Here is a 23,329-nt window from a genome sequence, read left to right on the forward strand (position 1 = left end):
TTGCATTCCTTCAGAAACATTCCATGCATTTTCACATCTCAGGCAGGTAAATAAAAATGGGATGTTAAATAATCAAGAAAGTTCTTAAAGTGATGGTTCACCAAATTTTTTTTTACACATTTACTGACTATTTACTGAACTTCAAGTGATTCCAAACCTTTAAAAGTTTCTTTCTTCTGTTGAATGCAAAAGAAGATATTTTGAAGAATGCTGAAAACCATTGATGCCCATACTATGGAAGTTAATGGTTTCCAGCATTCTTCAAAATATCTTCTTTCGTGTTTAATTGCAAAAGTAACTCATGAAATTGAGTAATGAGTAGGACCAGATAAAATCTGCAGACATGTTTTGCTATTTCTACGCAGAATTGTTAAAAATCTGCACATTTATGCGGGATTATTTTGGGAGTATAACTAAAACATTAATAAAAAAAAAAAAAAAATGTAAAAAAAAAAAAAAAAAAAAACAGTAATACCTTTTTAACTTTTATTTAATGTTTGCAATGCAAATCCAATTAGATCCACTTTATTTGGTAAACAAAGCAAGTCACTCGTATAAAATCTCTATTAAAAGATATACACACACACACACACACACACACACACATACATATATATATATATATATATATATATATATATATATATATATATATATATATATATATATATATATTAGGGATGTAACGGTATTGTAAATACCGTCATACCGCAATATAAATTTTTTTCGATATTACCGAAGTCGCATGACTCGGTAAAACTATAGGTCTTCTGAGAAAATTTGCTCAGGCGAATGAAGCGAACGGGAGGTAGCTGAAACTACATTTCCCATCAGCCGGGAAATTACGGCGTGGCCATAATCCTTTGCGGTCTGTTGTCGCTACAGATCCAGTAATGCAGAAATGGAGTGTGCTGCTAGTAGCGGAGATGAAAAAAAGATGGAAATGATCGAACCTAAAGCGGGTGTTGTCGCCGCGCGCGTACTGAATAGCAGTGTTGTCGCGCGCGTTCTCTTCAGCTGTGTTGTCGCGCGCGTATTGTAAAGCGCCGAGGGGGGGTTGAGCGCGCATACTCAAGAGCGGTGTTGTCTACTGAAGGGCTGGACGGAGGTTGTGTCGAGTCGCGGGGGCACTTTTGATCGTTTTGGAAGGGCATTTTCTATCCAAGACTAAAAAGGGCATGTGCACTGCACAGGTTGAGCCCTATGTGTGCACATGCCTGCACGACTGCACGACTAATAGCAGTCATGGGGACTGCAGAAACACAGCACACTGTTCAGATTGATGCAGACATTGACTTGTACCGCAAAGAGACCTCTATCTCACTCATGGCTTGTCATCTCAAGTGGGGGAAAGACAAAGCACAACGTTACCCACTGCTGTCAACCTGGGCCAAGTCATATCTCTGTCCCAGAAACCTCAGTCCCAAATGAGAGGGTTTTTTTTTCTGTTGCAGGGGACATTGTAAATACCCAGAGATACCAGCTTTTGCCAGATTATAGTTATATGATAATTTTCCTTTAAACCCATCTCTATCTAAGTGAGTGAGTGATTAAATGTTGAATGTGATGAGTTTTCAACAATACTAAATTGAAACTTTATTTTTTTACATGGTTTAAAAAATTTTGTTATTAAAATTGAAGTTAGTGTTTCAAAGCTTACAGATAGATGGCTAATTTGTATGTCATTGACACTTTTGGCACTTTTTTGGAGTATTTTCAAAAGTTTTGTTTTTCCTGTAAATGATTCAATAAATACCGTACCGTGACATTCATACCGAGGTATTACCGTACCGTGAAATTCTGATACCGTTACATCCCTAATATATATATATAAATATATATATATATATATATATATATATATATATATATATATATATATATATATATATATATATATATATATATGTTACAATAATATTACTGTTATTAATTTAAAAACTGAATAAATATAAATTTACACACATTTACACAAGTAAATTAACATTATCAATGATGGGCTAAAAACCAGCGAAAATCTGTGAGCACAGATTCCGTGTTGACCAAGTAATGAGTTAATTATGACGGAATTTCACTTTTGGTGAACTATCCCTTTAAACTTTACATGATATTTTCTGATTATTTAACTTTTTTTGGTCATATTTATCATTAAATTCGCCTTTTAATAGCATTTGTTTCATACTTTAAGGTAAAGTAGATTTTGTGATTAACTTTTTTGGTCATATTTATCATTGAGTTTGCATTTTAAAAGCATTTGTTTTATACCTAAATGTAAAATAGATGTTATTATTTACTTTATTTGGTCATATTTGTTTTTGAATTCTCCTTTTAAAAGCATTTGTTTCATATTCAAAGGTAGAGTGCTTCATTTCTTCAGCACTAGCATCAGTATTGTCTTTGTATATAGATCTGAGCTGCATTAACCGGGTGCTTTATTAGGTACACCTTACTAGTAACGGGTTTGAACCACCTTTTGCATTCAGAACTGCCTTAATCCTTCATGGCATAGATTTAACAAGGTACTGGAAATATTCCTCAGAGATTTTGCTCCATATTGACATGATAGCATCACACAGTTGCTGCAGATTTGTCGGCTGCACATACATCATGCGAATCTCCCGTTCCATCACATCCCAAAGGTGCTCTATTAGATTGAGCTCTGATGACTGTGGAGGCCATTTGAGTACAGTGAACTCCTCGTCACATTTAAGAAATCAGTCTTGAGATGATTTGCGCTTTATGACATGGCGCATTATCCTGCTGGAAGTAGCCATCAGAAGATGGGTACACTGGTCATAAAGGGATGGACATGGTCAGCAACGATACTCAGGTAGGCTGTGGCATTGCGATGATAAGTTGGTAGAAATAGGCCCAAAGTGTGCCTCTTTTTCAGCCATTATCTGTAAACCCTAGAGATGGTTGTGTGTGAAAATCCCAGTAGATCAGCAGTTTCTGAAATACTCAGACCAGCCTGTCTGGCACCAACAACCATGCCACATTCAAAGTCACTTAAATCCCCTTTCTGCAGCAGATCGTCTTGACCATGTCTACATGCCTAAGTGCATTGAGTTGCTGCCATGTGATTGGCTGATTAAAAATTTGCGTTAACGAGCAGTTGGACAGGTGTACCTAATAAAGTGGCCAGTGAGTGCCAGTGAGAAAAACATTTACAGTAGAGGTTTACACTCTTCACCAAAATTTTAAACATAAGTATTAAACTAACAAAAAGTAAAATACCACACAAACACACAGTAAATGCTTAGTAGAAGGCGTGCAACTATGGTAAGTAGTTTAGCTGAAAGGGGCATGTTAAATCACTTTTGCTAAAGATGGATCATGGGATATCAGATTAATAAATGAACTAGAACCAAACTGTAAAACAACAACAAAAAACGTCATGCATCATGTTTGTGAAACATTAAAAAAAATTCAAATCAATAGTAATAAAAGGACAGCAACATTAGGATGTGTTTTAGAATGATGTGAGTTCATTCAATGACCCTGACTAGCAAAAGTGATGGAGGTCAAACGGTCAGACGGGGATCCAATGCATTCTCAAATCAACCAGAAAATGAAAAATAATAGTAATAAAGCATGGTGAGGAGCCAGGCCAAATTAAAAGAGGGCGCGCACACACATGAGGCTAAAGGTCAGAGTTCACCATACTCACCCTAAACTCCTCCATTTCTTCTTCCTGTAAAGGAGAGCCATGAATAGTGAAGCGTGGGGCAGAGAGGGTGGACAAAGAGAGAAATGGAGGAGAGAGAAAGCCAATGAGAAAAAGAGAAGGAGACACACTTAGATGAGGAGAAACGAGACCAAGGGTACCACGGTGAGACGCACCACAGACCAAAAGAGAGACTATAGGGCTGGGCCATATGACAAAAATATCATCTCACGATATAAGTCATCTCATATCCTTATATCAATATATATCATGATATAGTACTATTATTGTCAAATCAATCAGTTAATATTGTACATACAGAGCTCAGCATTAATGAATAAAACCCCTGTGGATTAGGGCTGCACGATATTGGAAAAATCTGCCATTGTGATATTTTGGTTTGCCGTGATATTTATTGCAATAAGAATAACATTTCTGGAGAGGATTTGATTAGCTCTATTTGGAAAGTTTCCATTAATTTGGACCGACTGGGAAGATCAAGCCTTTTTCTAGGCAGAGCTTCTGCTTAAATTATAATAAATTACAAGCACAAATAAATAAATAAACAGTGCTTTATGGTTTTCTGGGGAGCCTGACAGTACTTAAGTACAGAAATTGAACAATCAAATGTAAAATAACGCGGTCATTATTGTATAAATAATAAAAAAAAAATCTAATCTAATCCTGCAATGTGACTACTGCAGATACAAACATTGTGATATTGATGCTTAAATAATTCATTGTTCAGCCCTACTATGGATATTAGAAATTTTATTAATTTCTCAGTTAATATGGCCAATAGTTTAAACAGTTATATCCATTAAGGTAAGAGTTTAGTCAGATTATGCATTGAAATTTAAACTAGATATATCAAAAAATAAATAAATAAAAATAAATAACATGCTACAAATTTCAAATGAATTCAATATGTTTTTTGTTTCTCTTGATTTTTCCTGTTTATTAAAAAATATGTATTTTTCCCAAACACATTCATTTGGGAATACTTATTTTTTCCACTGTGATTTTATTTATTCATTTATTTGTTAGATTACTTCCAGTTTTGTATTTGGAACTGACTAATCTAATGTATATGCACATATGTACAATGAGCATGCCTAACTGAGCCTGTTTTTTTTTTTCCTTCACTTTGTCAATTGAAGTTTTATTTCTCGCCACTGTCGCCATTGGCTTGCTCAGATCAGGACTTCTGGAGCTGTGCTTCGGTGGATTTGCTCTTCAGTGTTTGGACTTTCAGCAGTGAAAACTAAACCACACTGAACTGAACTAAAGTTCAAATCTGAAAACTGGACTTTACTAGAACTACAGTTGAAGTCAGAATTATTTGTTTCCCCAATTTCTGTTTTATGGAGGGAAGATTGTTTCAACACATTTCTAAACATCTGATTTATTTTATCTTTGCCATGATGACAGTAAATGATATTTTACTTGATATTTTTCAAGACACTTCTGTACAGCTTAAAGTGACATTTAAAAGCTTAACTAGGGTAATAAGGTGAACTACGCAGGTTAGGGTAATTAGGCAAGTTATTCTATAACAATGGTTTGTTCTGTAGACTATCAAAAAAAAAATAGCTTAAAGGGGCTAATAATTTTGTCCAAAAAATATTAGTAATAAAAAATAATAAAATATTTTAAAAATTCAAAACTGCTTTTATTCTAGCCGAAATAAAACAAATAAGACGAGAGATATAAGAGAAGAAAAAATATTATCAGACATACTGTGAAATTTCCTTGCTCTGTCAAACATCATTTGGGAAATATTTAAAAAAGAAAAAAAACTTTTGGGCCATTTTTGACTGAAATTTTTCAGTGGCCAAATATTCGGTGCATCTCTAATGATGAGCACTAGGTTAACCACAGGTAAAAGACTATTTCTTTGTTACATTTTTAAGGTAAAGGCGAGTTTATTTATATAGCACATTTCAAACACAATGTTAATTAAAAATGCTTTACTGTGCATGAACTAGAATAAATAAAACAAAACAAAAAAATTATTGAAATAATTGAAAACTGATTAAAAATGTGTTAAAGCAGGTTTAAAAGAAAAAAATAGAAAAAGAAAGAAAACAAATAGTGTAATCTGTCATAGCGCAGTGCTCATTTATTTCATTCAAAGAATATAATCAGAAATGTACTCATTCATATGCCATCATATTTCTCACATTATCTACTTTAACTTCCAGGCAAATGTTTAAATAATAAAAAAAAAAAAGTATTAACTAAACTAATGATTACAGGTTAAACATAAAAATACAAAGAAATAATATAAAGAAATATTATAATAATACAAATATAATCAAATATCATATATTTAAATAGAATAATATAAAATACAAAATCTAAACATTATATTTCAATTCCTCACAATGCTGCTATTCCTCTTTCTGTCCTCTGTAACGGCGTGTAATATTATGCTCATATAAATTATGAAAAAGTATTATGGTTTGTGGCACAATGATATAAATGACAGCATAATATGAAATGACTTATTGTGTCCACACCATATATATTGTCTTATTGCACAGCCCTAGGAGAGACAATAACTTCTCTGACAATAATGCAGACGGAGAGTAACACACACACACAGAATGGTTTAACTGGTCTCATATACTGTACACAAACATCACAGAAACACTTCAACAAAGCCAAAAAACCTTCTGAAAAAGCCTGTGTGTGGAAGCGTGAGGTGAGAGCTGTTCATATCACAGTGAGTGGACATTAAAATCTACTCAATAGTGTAAAGAATCCAGCCTGAAAGAGGAAAAATGTGTGATTGTGAAGTCAGATCAAGAAGGGACTCACCTGGTTCTGAACATCAGTGCAGGGTCCATGTTTACGGCTGCCATTCTGCCCACGTGTCGGATCTCTTTAGCGATCATCCGCAGCTTCTCAAAGTTCACCAAACCGTCCACTTTGGAGTCATTCCCTGGAGTGGTGCAAATACATAATTCCTTCAGATTAAGTTTGTGACAAAACGGTTATATCATTTTTTACTTACAAAACTGACATATGTGCTCTTAAAGGGACTGTTCATGCAAATATTTCAACTCTGTGATCATTTACTCGCCCTTCACGTGTTTCTTTTATTTCTTGAACATGAGGAAAGTATTTTGAAAAGTACTGGTAGCTGTTTTGAAAGGCTTTTGAAAGGCTATTGGTGCCAGCAACCAACATTCTTTAAAATATCTCCTTTTGTGTTCAACTGAAAAAATAAAAACCTAAAAAATTAAAGACCACATGAGGGAGAATAAATAATTAAAGTGAGGTCATTTTCATTTTTGAATGAATTATCCCTTTAAGACATGCCTTATTAAATGTGACACACACATACTTATAAGCTACAGCTGCTTGGTAAATCTTATAATTTTTTTAAATAAAAAAATAGATCAAACAAAATTAAATAAAAATAATTAATTAATTAAATAATGAAAAATTAAAAATTAAATCCTAGTTAAAAATAAATTTGAAATCTTGCACTAAATGAATGGCAAAACAAAATTAAATTAAATTAAATTAAATTAAATTAAATTAAAAATCCTAGTTAGAAATAAATTTGAAAAGACGCTTGGTAAATCTTGCACAAAATGTTTGGCAAAAAATAAAAAATAAATAAATAAATATGATATAAAATTAAATAAAATAAAAAAACAAAAAATAAAATCCTAGTTAGAAAAAATTTGAAAGGATGCTTGGTAAATCTTGCACTAAATGTATGGCAATAAAAAATGAAATAAAAAAATAAAATAAAATAGTTAGAAAAATGTATGGTAATAAGAAATAAAATAAAATAAAATAAAATGTAATTAAATTTAAAAATAAATTAAATTAAAAATAAAATCCTAGTTAGAAATAAATTTGAAGGGATGCTTGGTAAATCTTGCACTACACGTATGGAAATAAAAAATATAACAAAATTAAATTAAATTAAATTAAAAAATAATTTTAATTAAATTAAAAATAAAATCCTAGTTAATAATAAATTTGAAAGGATGGCTGGTAAATCTTGCACTAAACGTATGGCGATAAAATGTTAAATTAAATTAAATTAAATTAAATTAAATTAAATTTAATTTAATTAAATTTAATCAAATTTAATTTAAAAATAAAAAAATGTAAATCCTAATTGGAAATAAGTCTGAAAGACTGCTTGGTAAATCTTGGCAAAACAAAATAAAATAGTTAGAAAAAAATTGGAAAAGCTATGCAGAGGCAGGCCAGGAATGAGTTAAGCAATACTCACAAATTATAACAGGTGTTTGTGTGTTTATCTAATCGATATCTTGCCAAATATCTAAAATGGCAATTAAAACAAGATAAATACACCTTACAAGGCCACTTTGAGGTGAGAACATTCAGACCACCATTATAAAGAGTAGTTCTAAACCAAAGCAGTCAAAACAAGCCACTTAAAAGATTCCATCAGATTGCATGCTTTTCTTTCCCATGATTCTTCATACATGTGATGCCAGATGAGACGGTGCATTCCAGCTATTTTTTTTGGTCTCCTACACATACCTCTCACTACAGAGATTGAACCCTTTAAAGGGATTAGGGCATGAGAAGGGAATGGAATCAATAGGTCATATTTCTGGCTTACACTCAATCAAATGACTTTTTAGACTGGGGAGGAGGTTTTGAGAAGGCCATCAAGCTTGTACGATCCATTTATTACTGCCAATAAATCCTCAAACTAAGCTATGTTCAATAACAAAACAGCAAAGGTAGTATACATGTCACCGCATACAAGCATGATGTATTGGTATCACTTGATAAACACTTATTTTATTGTTATATCGGCCCTATACAATAATAAAAAAATATTGACCAATAAATTACAGATTATTTCCTCTGATTGGTCCATGCAGAAGATGCATAATTTGAAGAGTTTATGCTGGAGGGAAGATGTTGGGAGTGTGGGAGTTTCTCACTGTGAAAAAAAAAACTGGACTACAAAATATAAATAATTTTGTGATTATTCAATATTCAATTAACTTATTTTTATTAGATTTCTTTAATATTTAATTCGATTTTTTCCTTGTTTTTGCACTTAAGATTTTAAAATAAACCAATTTGCTGAGTGTATATGAAAATTTATACCAAGGTTTGCATTTATCAGCCTGTGTATTTGATTTTTGGCTTCCAAATAAAGTTATCAGGCCAAAATTTCATATCGATGCATCCCTAAAAACTGCCTTACCTTCATGCAGGAAAGTGAGATCCTTCTTGATTACGGGGAAGAGTGGGATGATAGGGGGCTGCAGGTTCTGGCTGTTTAGAAGGTTGCGATACTTGGCCATATTCCTGGAGGGATCGAAGAGGTCTTGAAGATCGCTAAACAGCTTCTCGTATTTGCTGGGCAGCTTCTCCCATGTGCCTCTCAGCCTGGACACTGGTGCCAAGTTCAGACCACTGGAAAACACAAAGTTATAAGCTTCTCAAAATTTTAACCCAAAATTATGGCTTCAAAATTTCAAAAAAGTTTTTTTTTCATGGCATATGGTGCTATAATGAGACCCACTTTATATTAAGTGTCCTTAACTACTATGTACTTACATCAAAAAAATAAATACAATGTACTTACTGTGTTTATAATGTATTTGAGAACACTTGGGGTTAAGGTGTAAGGGATGGTCAACAGTGTATTTACAAATGTAAATACAAAAGTTAATTACAGATGTAATTGCATACATGTATTTAATCAAGCATAAGTACTCAGTAAATACATGTATTTACACAATAAGTACATTGTAACAAACTATTAACTCCTGTGTAAGTACATATTAGTTAAGGCCACTTAATATAAAGTGGGACCCTATCATAATACTGTTCCTAAATGGCTAAAAATGTTACTTTAACTGGTATAATAACAAAAAATAATTAAACAAATATTCAAATTGCAAAAGGATTATTAAGTTCAACATCACCAGGCCTGCCCTGATATCTATTTTCTGCTGTACGATATATTCCAGCCAAATATATTGCGATTAATGATATAATTGTCATTTTAAGACCATAAAATGCCCCTTGTTATATAATACCAGAATAACAATATAACAGCATCACAATGCAAGTACATTCTTCCAAAGAGCACATCATAATTTATTCTTAGGAATATTTCATTTAATTATAGTCATTTAACAATTTATTTATGAGGCACTGGAACCAGAATGTGAATATGCATATCCTAAATACATAATATTAACAATAAATGTTAACAAAAAAGTGCAAGGTAAAGAGTAACAGAGGCTGCTATATCTGCTACCAGATCTATTTTCACTTGTCAGACACCCACATCAAAATGCACTATAGTCATTTATAGTAAATACTACAATGTTTTTAACCATACTGACACTGACACCTCCAGTAGAGATTGAGATGTTGCAGAATCTGCTAGAATTGTTTTTATGTATGGGCGATATATATTGCATCACCATAAATGATTGAGGTCATGTCCATGTGTTGTGTGATGATAAGTCCATATATTGATTATTGTGACAGGTCTAAATATCACTTCACAAAAAAATTTAATTAGCAAATGTTAATTAAAGGATTAAAATTAACATTGAGAAAAAGGCAGATTACAGCTACTTTGTTAATATTAGTTGAAAACTCATTTAATAAATCGATTGTGACTGATATTTAATGTGTTATTAGTAATTAACATTGCCTAAGATTAATACAAGCTCTTGCAGCTTTCATTGTGAGTTTAGTTAACTATTTGAGTCTTATTGCACCGTGTTAGCGTACAACGGCCTGATAAATAGTTGCTAAATTTTGCATCAGTATTTCAGCATGTAGAAGCCCATAACATGTGAAAATGTTCATGATTAAACTATTAAGCTACTGTAAATGCTTCCCTAAGAAATAAGTTTTCAAGCATTTATAATGCAACTGGAACATTCTTAAAAGGTACTCTATAAGATTAAATAATAAATATGGTCACACTTTACAATAAGGTTCATTAGTTAATGTTAAGTAATGCATTTACTAACATAAACAAACAATGAACAATACATTTACTACAGTATTTATTCATGTTGATAAACGTTAGTTAATAAAAATACAGTTGTTCATTGTCAGTTCATGTTAACTCATGGTGCATTAACTAATGTTAACAAGCATGGACTTAAATGTTAATAATGCATTAGTAAATGTTCAATTTTGATTAATAAATGTTGTACAAGAGTTGTTCATAATTAGTTCATGTTAATAAAAGCATTAACTAATGAATCTTATTGTAAAGTGTTACCATAAATATTTATTCACACCATTTAGAAATGTCTACGATATAAATATTGTGGATGATTAATATCACGATATACTGAGTTACTAATTATCGACATATGCAGGTTGCGATCGGGTTGGGGTCAAGTTTTCCGGTTATGTACGATAATATGCCTCAATGAACCAAAGTTACGTATTTAATTCAATTACAACTAATTTATCGATTAGACTTTTGTTTTTGTTTTAAGGAATATGGAGTGGTTCTCAATGACATTTGTGAAATTAAAAAAAAAAAAAAACATTTTATTTTACTGTTTAACTTTCATGTGCGAGCAAGTGTATAATAAAATACAAACTATGCATCTAGTTTTATAGACACCTACAGTACAAATATTTCACAAGAAAGATGATTAATGAACACACTGTCTGTTGGGGTTCTAGATTTCCCTGTTTCAAACCTGCTAAATTAATATTTTTGGCGCAAACATGCATTCACAATGGTATGAACCATTATAGGGGTGGTCAAATGTCTATTTACGTTATCTATTATTTTTTGCAGTAATATTATTTAAGATACAGATCAGATCACACCATTTCTTAACTATTAAACATTTTGTTTTGATGTTCTTCAGGGGGGGGATCAAGCGTTAATTAAGGAGTAAGGGAGTCAGATTTAAGATACAGATCAGATCAAACCATTTCTTAACTATTAAACATCTTGTTTTGATGTTCTTCATGGGGGGGATCAAGCATTAATTAGGGAGTAAGGGAGTCAGATCCCCCCCCTGTAATTTGTATCATAGACATATGTCTACTTTAAACAGGATCTTATTATGCCCCTTTTACAAGACGTAAAATAAGTCTCTGATGTCCCTAGAGTGTGTGTGTGTGTGTGTGTGTGTGTGTGTGTGTGTGTGTGTGTGTGTGTGTGTGTGTGTGTGTGTGTGTGGGAAGTTTCAGCTTAAAATACCACCTAAATAATGTTCTATAACTCTTTAAAAATGCCCCTTTTAAGTTTTGATCCAAATTGTGCCGTTTTGGCAACTGTTGCTTTAAATTCAAATAAGATTGTGCTCCCAGCCCTTTTTTTCTAAAAGGAGTGGAGCAACAAGTGCCTATGTGTCAGCATAGCAGCAGATTCAAAAACAAGACTGACTGCTCAAATGACTGACGGCTGCTTTTCACTCAGGGCTGTATATGCTAATAAGGGAGATTTTGTCAATAATGAGTGGAACTTCCCCGTTCAATGACATGTACAAAGAGAGAATGTCAATCAAAGTGTGATTATTAAAAAAAATGATTAATTATTCATTTTAACCATTAGAGACTAGTAATATTCACACACTGTAGCCACACAACTGTGTTTAAACCCCTTATAAAAGTGATTTTTGCATAATAGCTCCCCTTTAAATTAAGACTCATTCTACCTGATGATGGCAAACATGGAGTTGAAGTTCTTGCATTCGCGGCAGTGCAGTGCAATCTTAATGAAGTGCTTGACAATCTTCATGCGTTTGAGCTGGTTGGCCTCTCGCACCACCTCTGTGGCCACCCAGAAAGTCTCCCGATTGATGGCCTCCTCAAAAAGCTTGAGGCTGGGGGGTCCGGTGAGGCGAGTTTTCAGCTTAAACAGGTCATCGATGTACTCGGTGGGCTCGATGGCACAGAACAGCTCAAAGGCGCGCATGGAGAGTTGGGTTGCCACTTCCACCGTGCTGAGCTGCAGCAGGCTGATATGGCTCTCTCGTAGCAACTCCTGCGCATCTTCATCCGAGCACAGTGTCTCTGTCTCCATGTTGCTTTTCAGGTAGTACCTATGCAGAGAAGAGAGGTCAATGAGTGGGATTTGATCCCAAAGCCAAAACTCTACAGAATAACCAAAGTAAGCAGACTCTAAAGTCAGCACCTTCCACTCAGCTGGATCCTGTCAGCCAGTTTGGAGAGTTGTTCAGGGAGTCTCCTTTGCTTGATGACTCCTTCGGGAGTGACTGACACCTCACACAACGAATAGGCTTCGGCAGCAGCGGTGAGGGCGAACTCTCGGATGGCCTGAGCCACCACTTCTTTTGCCGTGGTGTCCTTCCCAATCATGATGTACCGACTTTGCTGGTCCGCCTTGAACACTCGCAATACCTGGTCTGACATGTCTAAAGAACATAGGAATGACTTAGGCCCATTCAACAATTAACACCCAAGACACTTTTATCAGAATGTAGAAAGACTTACAGTATGTGTTCCCCGTGATCATTGTGTATTGCATATCAATGTATGTCGCTTTCACACTTAGAGCTCTATTTTGACGGTCCATGTGCAGAGCGCAAAACGCAGGGCGCAAACGCTTTCAGGGCGTGATATTGTATATTATTGTTATTAATATTATTTGTATTTCCAAAATTTCTTTAAATGAGATGTTAAACCGAGGTCCCGACTCTCAGTGGTTGTTAAAAATCCCAGGATGTCCTTAAAAAAAAGTAGGATTTAACACCGGCATCCTGGCCAAATCTGTTCACTGGCCTATCATCTGTTCATGTCTATCATGGCTTCCTAACATCCCCATACCATGATTAGCTTCATCACTCTTGATTCTCCTCTCCACCAATCAGCTGGTGTATGAAGTGAAGTCTGGCACAATATGGCTGCCGTCGCGTCATTCAGGTGGATGCTGCACACTTGGGGGGGTTGAGGACATTCCCCCAAAAATGCGCTTTGAGTATCTAGAAAAGCACTATATAAATGTAAGGAATTATTATTAATATTTAAATGTACGACTTGACCATTAGAAAAGTGCGTTCTATACAGTATGAATGTGAGCAGTATAAATTGAACTCGGACCTACTACATCTGCCATTTTGTCATCACAACGTGACCTACCCGTGTGAGTTACATTGCTTCACTCCCATTTATGAATTATCTTGCAAAGCATTATGGGATAGAGTAGTGTTCATCCGATGCGCACTGAAGAAACTACCCAGAAGTAGTAGGTCAACTGGGTACTTCTCGCATACTGTTTTTTTTTAATTCTATGAATTCGGACATACTACTCGGCTCGCATACTGTTTTTAGCGCACTATAGTATGGAAGTGTGCGATTTCGAACACTGCAAAGGAGAATAAAGAAGAATGAAATTGTCAAAGGACCCTAATTCATTCACATCAGACGCGGAAGAAGCGTCAAGCATGAGGGATTTACATGTTAAGTCAATGCAAAGATAAAAATAGACATCCTGCGGCGCGACACCCGTGAATGAGGCTGCACGAATTACGCGATTCACGCGAATAAGGCGGCGCGAGTTGATCGTTTTGCAAGATTAACGCGATTAACACTGTTTTGTGTTAATGACTCGAGTTAGAAAATCTAAACCTCAGCGAAAATAAACAATGAGGAGCTTTCTCTTGTAGGGGCGTGATTATGACGCATCACCTGTAGTCCTGGGGGTAAATACTCCTGCCGACACCGGCAAACAGTTTATCAAACTTGGCTCGGCTGAGTCTGAAGCACTGCTGAAAGACTGCATCTTCCAGGTATAGTTTCTGGAGGAGTTGATGAACTCACAGAGCTGGGTGCACCTCAGAATGGCTCTAGCAGATTCAGGCACAGCTCCAAACGAATCGACGCTGTTTATCAGTCTTCATAATGCGCATAAACACAGCTACTCTCTCAATAAAATACATGTTAGTCCTTTGGCAACGAAGCTATAATCACCGGGCAGACAAAAGCCCTGCTCATGATGCGAATCTGCGTCTATTGTGAAGTGAAATTGACAAGTGAGTGAAGCAAGTAAACTTAAAATGTTCACGCATCTATTATGTGCCAATATCGCGATTTACACGCACAGACCGCATCTGGTATGAAAGCAGCATAAGTACGGAAGTAGGAGTTGGGTCACTAGAGTGAGAGTTGTCGTATGTGTCAGACCCCTCAAACACAAATCAATATTCAAGGTCAACCAACCCTAAATCTACAATAAACCCTTCAGTGTGAAAGCGACATGATTTAGTAAACAAGAATCAATTAGCTTAGGACTTCTCCCATCAAATGCACCAAGTGTTCACAGATTAGGACCTGATTGAGCCCCACCAAAGCTGTGCTACATAAAGCACTTTAAATGGCAAAATCAATGTCAGAATTTAGCAGACAAGTGACCCAAAGAAGACCGTGATCAGAAAAATGAAAGTAGTGGAGGAACCTTTGAGATCAAATACTTACTTAAAGGGACCGCTTCTGAAAGAGGACATTCAGGACAGCATGAGCATCTTATAAAATATGCATGTACTGTGATTAAACTTCTGTGAAAGATTCTGTAGATGCCCTGAAGTCAAGTGCATAATACCTATGTATTTAAAGTACCCTCGTAAAGATCTTAACTATCATTATTTACCGACTCAAAGTCTGTACTTTCTTAAGCAGGATGTTGGAAAAATACCTGGATCAAAAGATTATTGATTAAACCTTATTCCTAGGGTAATGAGAGGTTGATAGGAAAGTAGTTCACCCCTAAACCCAACCTCCCCCTAACTTCTGGTTCTTAATAACAATGTTGTTCAGAAATCAGCAAGGCTTTTAATACAGCACAATGTCTTGGTTAAATGCCATCATCTTACCAGGCTGGTTGTTGAAGTCGAGTATGCGATGGTGTGACTGCAGCAGGTCAGGGTTGCTTGATGAAAGGTTTCCACTGACAGGGAGAGCAGGAGGAATCTGCTTTGACTGCTTCAGGCCCACAATACTGTCATCCTGGGACTGTCCCACCCCAACGTCACTGTAAACAAACCATAAGAGTTATATCCTCCTTATTTTGCGACGATGGAAATTAGTGCTTTTTTGTGGAAAGACTTATGATTTATTTGCTACTACAGGATTAACAAATAATAGTCAAACTACTTGCACTACAATCCAGTGTTCATGACCATACATTAAACTTACATGGTGAGACAACAACCCTTTGTGGGCCTAAAAATCTTCGCAAGTGAATAAGAGCCTTGAATGGAAGTCTTGATACATTTAAAGGCGCAGTATGTACTTTTCACCACTAGAGGGCGAATGTTTACAACAAACAAAGGCACATTTTTATATATTTATACACAATATATTAAAGTCCGCATGAAACTGGGACCACTTTTTTTTCATAATGTGAAGCAGTTCCTAGAGAAACAAAATATAAAATTAGAAAAAAAGTGGGCGTGGCTTGTTTTTTATACTGTGAGCTGATTGGATGTAGTAAAGTAGGCATTTTATTAAGAAAGATGAGGAAAAAGGCTTGGGGAGAGATATTACAACCTAACAGGCTCCTCCTACTCACCATTTCTGTTTGTTGTCAAAACTGACAGTTGGAGGGGTGTGGTTAAATATGCTAGCCACGCCCCATAACTGTGATCGATTATAGTGCCTTTAAGTTACAAGGGCCAGATCTTGCGTGAAAAATAAAGTGAATACAGCAGTGGACAAAAGTCACTGGTAAAACCTTCGTATATTAAGCTCATCTCACTTGTAAGGTTTGGGTGGAAGAATACTGGTCAGTGTCTTGTCGAAGATCTTCTTCAGCTTGTTTCTTCCGCCTGCGCTGTTAGCCTTGGCTTTCTTACTGGCTTTCTCCAGATCCATGACCTGCTCCACGTCCACAGCCAGGTCAGGGATGGAGTAGCGGCTGGCTTTCTTGATGTCCCCGATTTTAGGGATGTGCGGAGCCCCGTTTTTCCGGTCGGGCTCCTCTTCTTGTTCTTGCTCCTGATCCTGGTCAGGCCTGGCCAGCAGCTCCTTAAACACTGAAGGGAAAGAGCCCGGCATAAAGATAAAGAGTGTAAAAATCCCAAAACAAAAATCAGCTGCATTATCCACTACTGCAAGAGGAAAAAGAGCTGAGTGGGAAATTTCAGATAAACTACTGCGCTGAGACTAAATGACAGTCTGTGGTCATTTCAGCTAGTGTAGCTCACCCAAGAGATTGGTTTTCACAGTAATGGACAGGTGCGTGTTGTTTTTGAGAATCTCGTTGGCTTTGGATAGCGGCACATTTTCAAAGTTTTGCCCATTTACCTCCAGTATCTGTGGACAGAAAAAAAAAATTGCTAAATCAGCACTGCAGCTCAGCCAGTTGATCAAATCCATAAAACATGTTCTGTTTCAGTACACTTTCAGTTCATGGCACTGCAGGCTACTTAAAAGAGGTCATGAACTGCAGTTTTTTAATATTACTCTAAGCATTGACTACTTTTCAATCTTTCTTTTTCAAATCCAGTGTTGAATTGTGGCTTGTTTGTAAACAAATCCACTGGAAATGCTCTAAAACGTAGATAATTTCTTATAGTACAATGACCTCTTGTGTATCAAAAGATCAAGGTAATTTTCTGAGTTCATGACCACTTTAATGCAATTATTTCCGTGAGGTGAAGTATAGAGAGTCAAGTCTTTCACTGTGTTGCTTATTCTATTCATAAAAGAATGATGATCTTAATAAAAACAAACTGCTTTGTCTGTAATTCATTCATTCAATACAAGCAAACTAACTCCAATGAAACACGCACTTCGGTATTGGTCATTTTTGAGGACTCCTCATAGGCGTAATGTATTTTATACAATAAAAACTGCTAATTATATGGCCCTACAATAAAAACCAACCAAAACAGGAAACCTGTGGCAAAATTTGAATGTCAAAAGACATCAAGTATGATTCTGAAGCATTTTGAATTACAAGGACATCAGGCATGTCCCTGTAAACCACCATAATAGAGTACCACTATGTCATATGTCTTTGTAAACCAACAAAACCAGTAAACACAAACAAGTTATAGCATTAGTAAGTTAGTGTACAAATACAGTGGTCCCTCATTAATCTCAGGAGTTGCGTTCTAAAAATAACCCAACAATCCGTGAAGTAGTCATTTATTTTTTATATGTGTTTTATGTGTTAATCGTGTCAATCATGCAAAATGCTCAACTCGCACCACCTGATTCACGCCAATCGCCTCATTTGTGCCGCCTCATTTGTGCGTATCGCGCTGCAGGATGTCTATTTGAGTCTTTGCATTGACTTAACATGTAAATCACTCACGCTTGAAGCTTCTTCCATGTCTTTTTGAATGCAGGATGAATATTTTAAAACTTTTTTCTAAAGCTTTATTTTATTATGATTATCACAGATGTTTTAAAGCTGTAAAATCAAATTTAATAAACTGAAGATTCAATTTTTCCGTAATGACCCCCTACAATCGCGTAAATTCTACTTTCCTTAAGCATGTCTAAAAGTCCAACTTTTTGTGTGATGGTTAGCACCCTCCTCTGCTTTTTTGATTGCTAATGCAGGTGCCTTTGACAGTATACAGCGTTTCGTCGACATTTTGGGTTTTGTTGGGGAGAAAACTAGCAAACAAACAGTACAGCACTTCAGTCACACTGTTGAGTGATCTAATAATCATGTAAATATGGCAAGCTGAATGCATTCTGTACTGTACAGGAGACACAGCACAGGTGAGATGGATTGACTATGGTCTACAGCCAATCAGGACGCAGAACACAATTACAAAAAAAAAAAAAAAAAAAAGTCAAATTACACACAAAAAAAATCTGCAAAACTGTAAGGCAGAAAGGTGAACCACGCTATAGCGAGGGACCACTGTAATGCAGTATGTTTTTTCTTCCATTAAAATTGACTACTTACTAGAGAGCATGGCAGATTTTTTGTCAAATGTGAGCCTCCACATGATTATAAAATGGTTTGTGTGTCTATCAATACACAAAAAATCTGCTATATAAATTTAAATTACTTACAAATTATAGCTTTTCAAAAATGCTATAAACAAACCAAAACAGCACTGAGGAGAGTGTGATGCAGAATCCCCTTTTCCCACTCTTTTTAATGCAAACTAGTTCATTTGGTCACAGAGATGGTAGTTTTCATAAAATGTTGACCATTAGTTCTAATTTAAAGCTTCTTGTTTTGTATGATCATGTATTTTCAGTGTGTCCCACTTTGACCTACTGCACAAAATAGGTTAAAAAGAAATTACAATTATTTATTCAAACTCAAATGATCAAAGATGTTGAAAACTCCTTCCACTGTTAGCTTAACTACTGTTAATTGACGAAATGAACATGATTATCAATATCAAAATTCATTCATTTATTCATTTTCCTACAGCAAAGTCTCTATTTCAGAGGTCGCCACAGCGGAATGAACTGCCAACTATTCCAGCATATGTTTTACTCAGTGGATGCCCTTGCAGCCACAAGCCAGCACTGGGAAACACCCAAACACACTAATTCACACTCATACGCTATGGCCAATTGAGTTAATCCAATACACCTATAGCGCATGGCTTTGGACTGTGGGGGAAACCGGAGCTCCAGTAGGAAACCCATGCAGGAGACTCCACACAGAAATGCCACCTGACCCAGCTGGGACTCGAACCAGCGATCTTCTTGCTGTGAGGTGACAGTGCTAACCACTATGTGACCATGCTGCCCTTATCAATAATCAATACATTAATAATGTCAAACGAAGGAGAATCAGCCGATTAGCATACTGAACAATCAACAATCCTCCAGTGGTTCAGAAGCCAAGCAGACACTCAGTCATTAAAGAGCTTTACCGCAGTGAGTGAAGGGCAGAAAGAAACAGTGTGACACGCTCTATTCACCCAAAAATCACATTTTCTGCTTGTGTGAAGATGCACGCCAGACATATTTAGACAACAGAGCAAGTTTAGAGGCTCAGATTTGTGTGTTTTTACATTTGAACGACAGACTGAATGAAAATAAAAATCCTAGGATGAGTTTTTTGCTCCTCTTCTTGATGATTTAGGGCAGCGCTGTGACAAACTCGCTTTCACCGCTTGACAACGGCAATTACCGATGCTCTCACACAACATTTCCCACTTGCAGTCGCACAGCTACTATTAGCACTGCAAACGCTACAGCAAGGTGCTATTACGGTGTCAATGTAACAGCTATGGCTATTTGTGTGTGTGTGTGTGTGTTTGTGCATTTTTGTTCATGTGTGTGTGTGTTTCTGAGTGTTTATTTGCATACATTTATGCTTATGTTTGCATGCATGTTTGTGTGTGCGCAGGCATGTTTGTATGTGTGTGAGTGTGTGCAAGCATGTTTGTTTGTGTGTTTGTGCGATTTGCGTGTGTATATGTTCGTGTGTGTGTTTGTGCGATTTGTGTGTGTGCATGTGTGTGTACATGTTTTTGTGCGTTTGGTGATTGTGCACGGATTCATGTTTGTTTGCGTGTGTGTGTGTGTGTGCATGAGTGTTTGTGCATGTTTTTGTTTTTTTCTTTGTTTGTGTGTGTGTGTGTGTGTTCATAATTGTGCAAATGTGTTTGTGTGTGTATATGTGTGTGCATGTTTGTGAATGTGTGTTTGTGCCTGTGCGTGTGTTTGTCTGTGTGTATGATTGTGTTCATGCATGTGTGTGTGTGTGTGTGTGTGCATACATGTTTGTACGTGTGTTTAGTGATTGTGTGCATGCATGTTTGTGTGTGTGTGTGTGTGAGTGTTTGTGCTTTTTTCTTTGTTTGTGTGTGTTCATAATTGTGCGAATGTGTTAGTGTGTGTGTGTATGTGTGCATGTTTGTGAATGTGTGTTTGCGCCTGTGCTTGTGTTTGTGTGTGTGCAAGATTGTGTACATGCATATGTGTGTGTGTGAGCGTGCATACGTGTTTGTGCGTGTACATGTTTGTTGTGTGTGTTTGGTGATTGTGTGCATGCATGTTTGTGTGTGTGAGTGTTTGTGCATGTTTGTGCTTTTTTCTTTGTTTGTGTGTGTGTGTTTATAATTGTGCGAATGTGTTAGTGTGTGTGTGTATGTGTGCATGTGTGTTTGCGCCTGTGCTTGTGTTTGTGTGTGTGCGTGATTGTGTACATGCATATGTGTGTGTGTGTGTGTGAGTGTGCATACGTGTTTGTGCATGTACATGTTTGTGTGCATGTTTGGTGATTGTGTGCATGCATGTTTGTGTGTGTGTGAGTGTTTGTGCATGTTTGTGCTTTTTTCTTTGTTTGTTTGTGTGTGTGTGTGTGTGTGTGTTCATAATTGTGCGAATGTGTTTGTGTGTGTATGTGTGTGCATGTGTGTTTGTGCCTGTGCGTGTTTGTGCGTGTTTGTGTGTGTGTGCGTGTTTGTCTGTATGTGATTGTATACATGCATGTGTGTGTGTGTGTGTGTGTGTGTGAGAGAGTGTTTGTGTGTGCATGTTTGTGTTTTTTTCTTTTTGTGCGTGTGTGTGTGTGCATGTTTGTCTGTGTGTTTGTGTGATTGCGCACATGCATGTGTTTGTGCATGTACATGTTTGTGTGTTTTAGCTTGTGTGTTTGTGTGTGCGTGCTTGTTTGTACATGTTTGTGGGTGGGTCTGAATGTTTGTTTGTGTGTGTGAGTGTTTGTCTGTTTGTGTGATTGTGTACATTAGGGTTGGGCATCTAAGCTATAATGCCGATCCGATACGCATCTCGATACAAAGAATACGATCCGATATATTAGCGATACATTATGACATATTGCGATGCGACACGATACGATTCACACCCATATCACGATACAATGCGATAATTCAGCACTAACTAATTAAATCAAGTTTATGAGATGATGTGAAAGAGGATGCTGTGCCATTGAATGAGTTTGATTATTTATAAACCAAGCAAAACCAAGACTTTTTTTACAAACTGGCTTTTGTCTCAGAGCCAGAGTGTCAGTTTACAGTAGAGGGCCATTTTAGAACATATAGCACATATTATTTAAGTATTTTCAAGATAAACAGAATGTAGAAGTGCAATATATATTAAAATATATATATTTGCACTCTTTGAACATAAAGGTTTAGCATTGCACAACAAGAATTGTGATTTAACTTTAACTATGAAAACAAGTTTTACAAAGATATATTTTGCCACTGATTATTCAAAACTTAAGGTGGTGAACTAGCAGTGTTATGCTGCTTTGAAACATCACTGTCACTGTAAATAACAGGCTAATAAAAATATAACAAACCAGCAATCTTCTTGCTGTGAGGTGGTCAAACTACCCACTGTGCCACCGTGACACCCAATTATTTTTATCATTATTATTATTAATATTATTATTATTATAATTAAATAAAAATTAACAGGAGGAGGTGTTTAAAACCGCCTAGTGCGGCAGTATAGAGAGGGCGGCGTCCGCAACACCCAGTTATATCTGCGCATAGGGTGGCAGAATAGAGGTCCGCGACACCCGCGCGTCCTCAGTTATATCCGCGCATAGGGCGGCAGAATAGAGGTCCGCGACACCCGCGCGTCCTCAGTTATATCCGCGCATAGGGCGGCAGAATAGAGGTCCGCGACACCCGCGCGTCCTCAGTTATATCCGCGCATAAGGCGGCAGAATAGAGGTCATTTTCATAACCGGTCACTTTCGTTTTCACATTGGGGTTGAGGGCGGCGTGATCGTCCTCTGCCTAGAGCAGCAGTTCAGCTTGCTCCGGCCCTGCAGATGAACAATGCAATAACATCCGTTATTGGCATAGAGCGCACAAAACTTTTGCGCATGGAAAAAAAAACTTTCAATGCTTTTCTCACCACTTTTGGAGCTGGTAGCTACAGTTCAAGCAGTGCGAAAGCCGGTGATGTAGGAACACTGGAAGATGCTTTTACAACAACACCGTGGCGCCGCTTCAAGTGAGATTTCAGATTACTGGTACTGCCCGCGTATTTTTAGATGCGCGGCACATTTTGCAAATTGCATCTGTCCTGTCAAGTCGTCCATCCTTAAATCCATAATGTTGCCATACTTTAGATTTAAAACTCAGTGAGGAATAAAATGTTTGTTTTGCTTCTCGCGCTTTCTGAGGGCGCACCACTAGCTTCATCCGCACACCTGATACACTGAGTTGTAGTGTAAGTGTACACATCCGCAAATCCGTTGCTAAGGCTTACTTTATGTAGGTCGATTAAATTATGCGCTAAAAACAGGTTGACAACACTTGTCAATAAATAAAAAATACATTCTATATTAAAAAAATAAGCTGTATCTCGGAAAAACCGATGCATCTCGCAAAAACCGATGCATCTCGATTTGCTTCCAAAATTTCATTCATCCTCTGCTGCTCAACAGATGCACTCGCATCGTGCACGCGCATGACCGCGTATCGATACATATCGGTTAATCTTCCCATCCCTAGTGTACATGCATCTGTGTGTGTGCGAGAATGTTTGTACATTTGTTTGTGCATGTGTGTTTGTGTGCGTGTGAGTTTGTACATCTACATGATTGTGTGTTACAGCTATGGTTATTTGTGTGTGTGTGTGTGTGTGTGTGTGACATTTACCTGATCTCCTCTTTTAAGGCCGGCCTCTGCAGCTTTACTGCCGGGCTCCACGCTGTCGATGAAGATGCGAAAGCCCTTCTCGGAGCCGCCCAGCAGGGTGAAGGCCAGCGGG

At 36.6% G+C, this 23,329-nt stretch overlaps 1 protein-coding gene and 2 long non-coding RNA genes across 52 annotated transcripts in view; 1 reads left to right on the forward strand and 2 right to left on the reverse strand.

The window, feature by feature from the left end:
- LOC147840916 (uncharacterized) overlaps positions 1-23,329 on the reverse strand; it is a 639,653-nt gene that overhangs the window by 380,426 nt on the left and 235,898 nt on the right. The window lies entirely within an intron of this gene.
- The window catches only part of rapgef2b (Rap guanine nucleotide exchange factor 2b), a 257,487-nt gene that overhangs the window by 22,812 nt on the left and 211,346 nt on the right, over positions 1-23,329 (reverse strand). For 19 of the 50 annotated variants that reach the window (XM_087281892.1, XM_087281879.1, XM_087281873.1 and 16 more), the window contains 9 exons: positions 23,218-23,329; positions 16,846-16,954; positions 16,398-16,674; positions 15,514-15,671; positions 12,819-13,059; positions 12,340-12,726; positions 8,886-9,097; positions 6,491-6,614; positions 3,671-3,694 (listed from right to left, as the gene is read on the reverse strand). The exon at positions 23,218-23,329 is cut by the window's right edge and continues 92 nt beyond it. In XM_087281892.1, coding sequence (XP_087138018.1) covers positions 3,671-3,694; positions 6,491-6,614; positions 8,886-9,097; positions 12,340-12,726; positions 12,819-13,059; positions 15,514-15,671; positions 16,398-16,674; positions 16,846-16,954; positions 23,218-23,329 — 1,644 coding nt within the window. Of the gene's footprint in view, positions 1-3,670; positions 3,695-6,490; positions 6,615-8,885; positions 9,098-12,339; positions 12,727-12,818; positions 13,060-15,118; positions 15,134-15,513; positions 15,672-16,397; positions 16,675-16,845; positions 16,955-23,217 lie in introns of all 50 variants that reach the window. The other 31 variants (XM_087281895.1, XM_087281881.1, XM_087281876.1 and 28 more) reach the window with 3 other exon arrangements.
- The window catches only part of LOC147840920 (uncharacterized), a 5,248-nt gene continuing 2,118 nt past the window's right edge, over positions 20,200-23,329 (forward strand). The window contains exons 1-3 of the long non-coding RNA XR_015508039.1: positions 20,200-20,564; positions 20,806-21,315; positions 23,071-23,329. The exon at positions 23,071-23,329 is cut by the window's right edge and continues 2,118 nt beyond it. This is a non-coding gene — a long non-coding RNA (uncharacterized LOC147840920). The remainder of the gene's footprint in view (positions 20,565-20,805; positions 21,316-23,070) is intronic.

Source organism: Danio rerio, chromosome 14 (assembly GCF_052040795.2).
Source record: "Danio rerio strain M-AB ecotype USA chromosome 14, GRCz13ab, whole genome shotgun sequence".
NCBI lineage: Eukaryota > Metazoa > Chordata > Actinopteri > Cypriniformes > Danionidae > Danio > Danio rerio.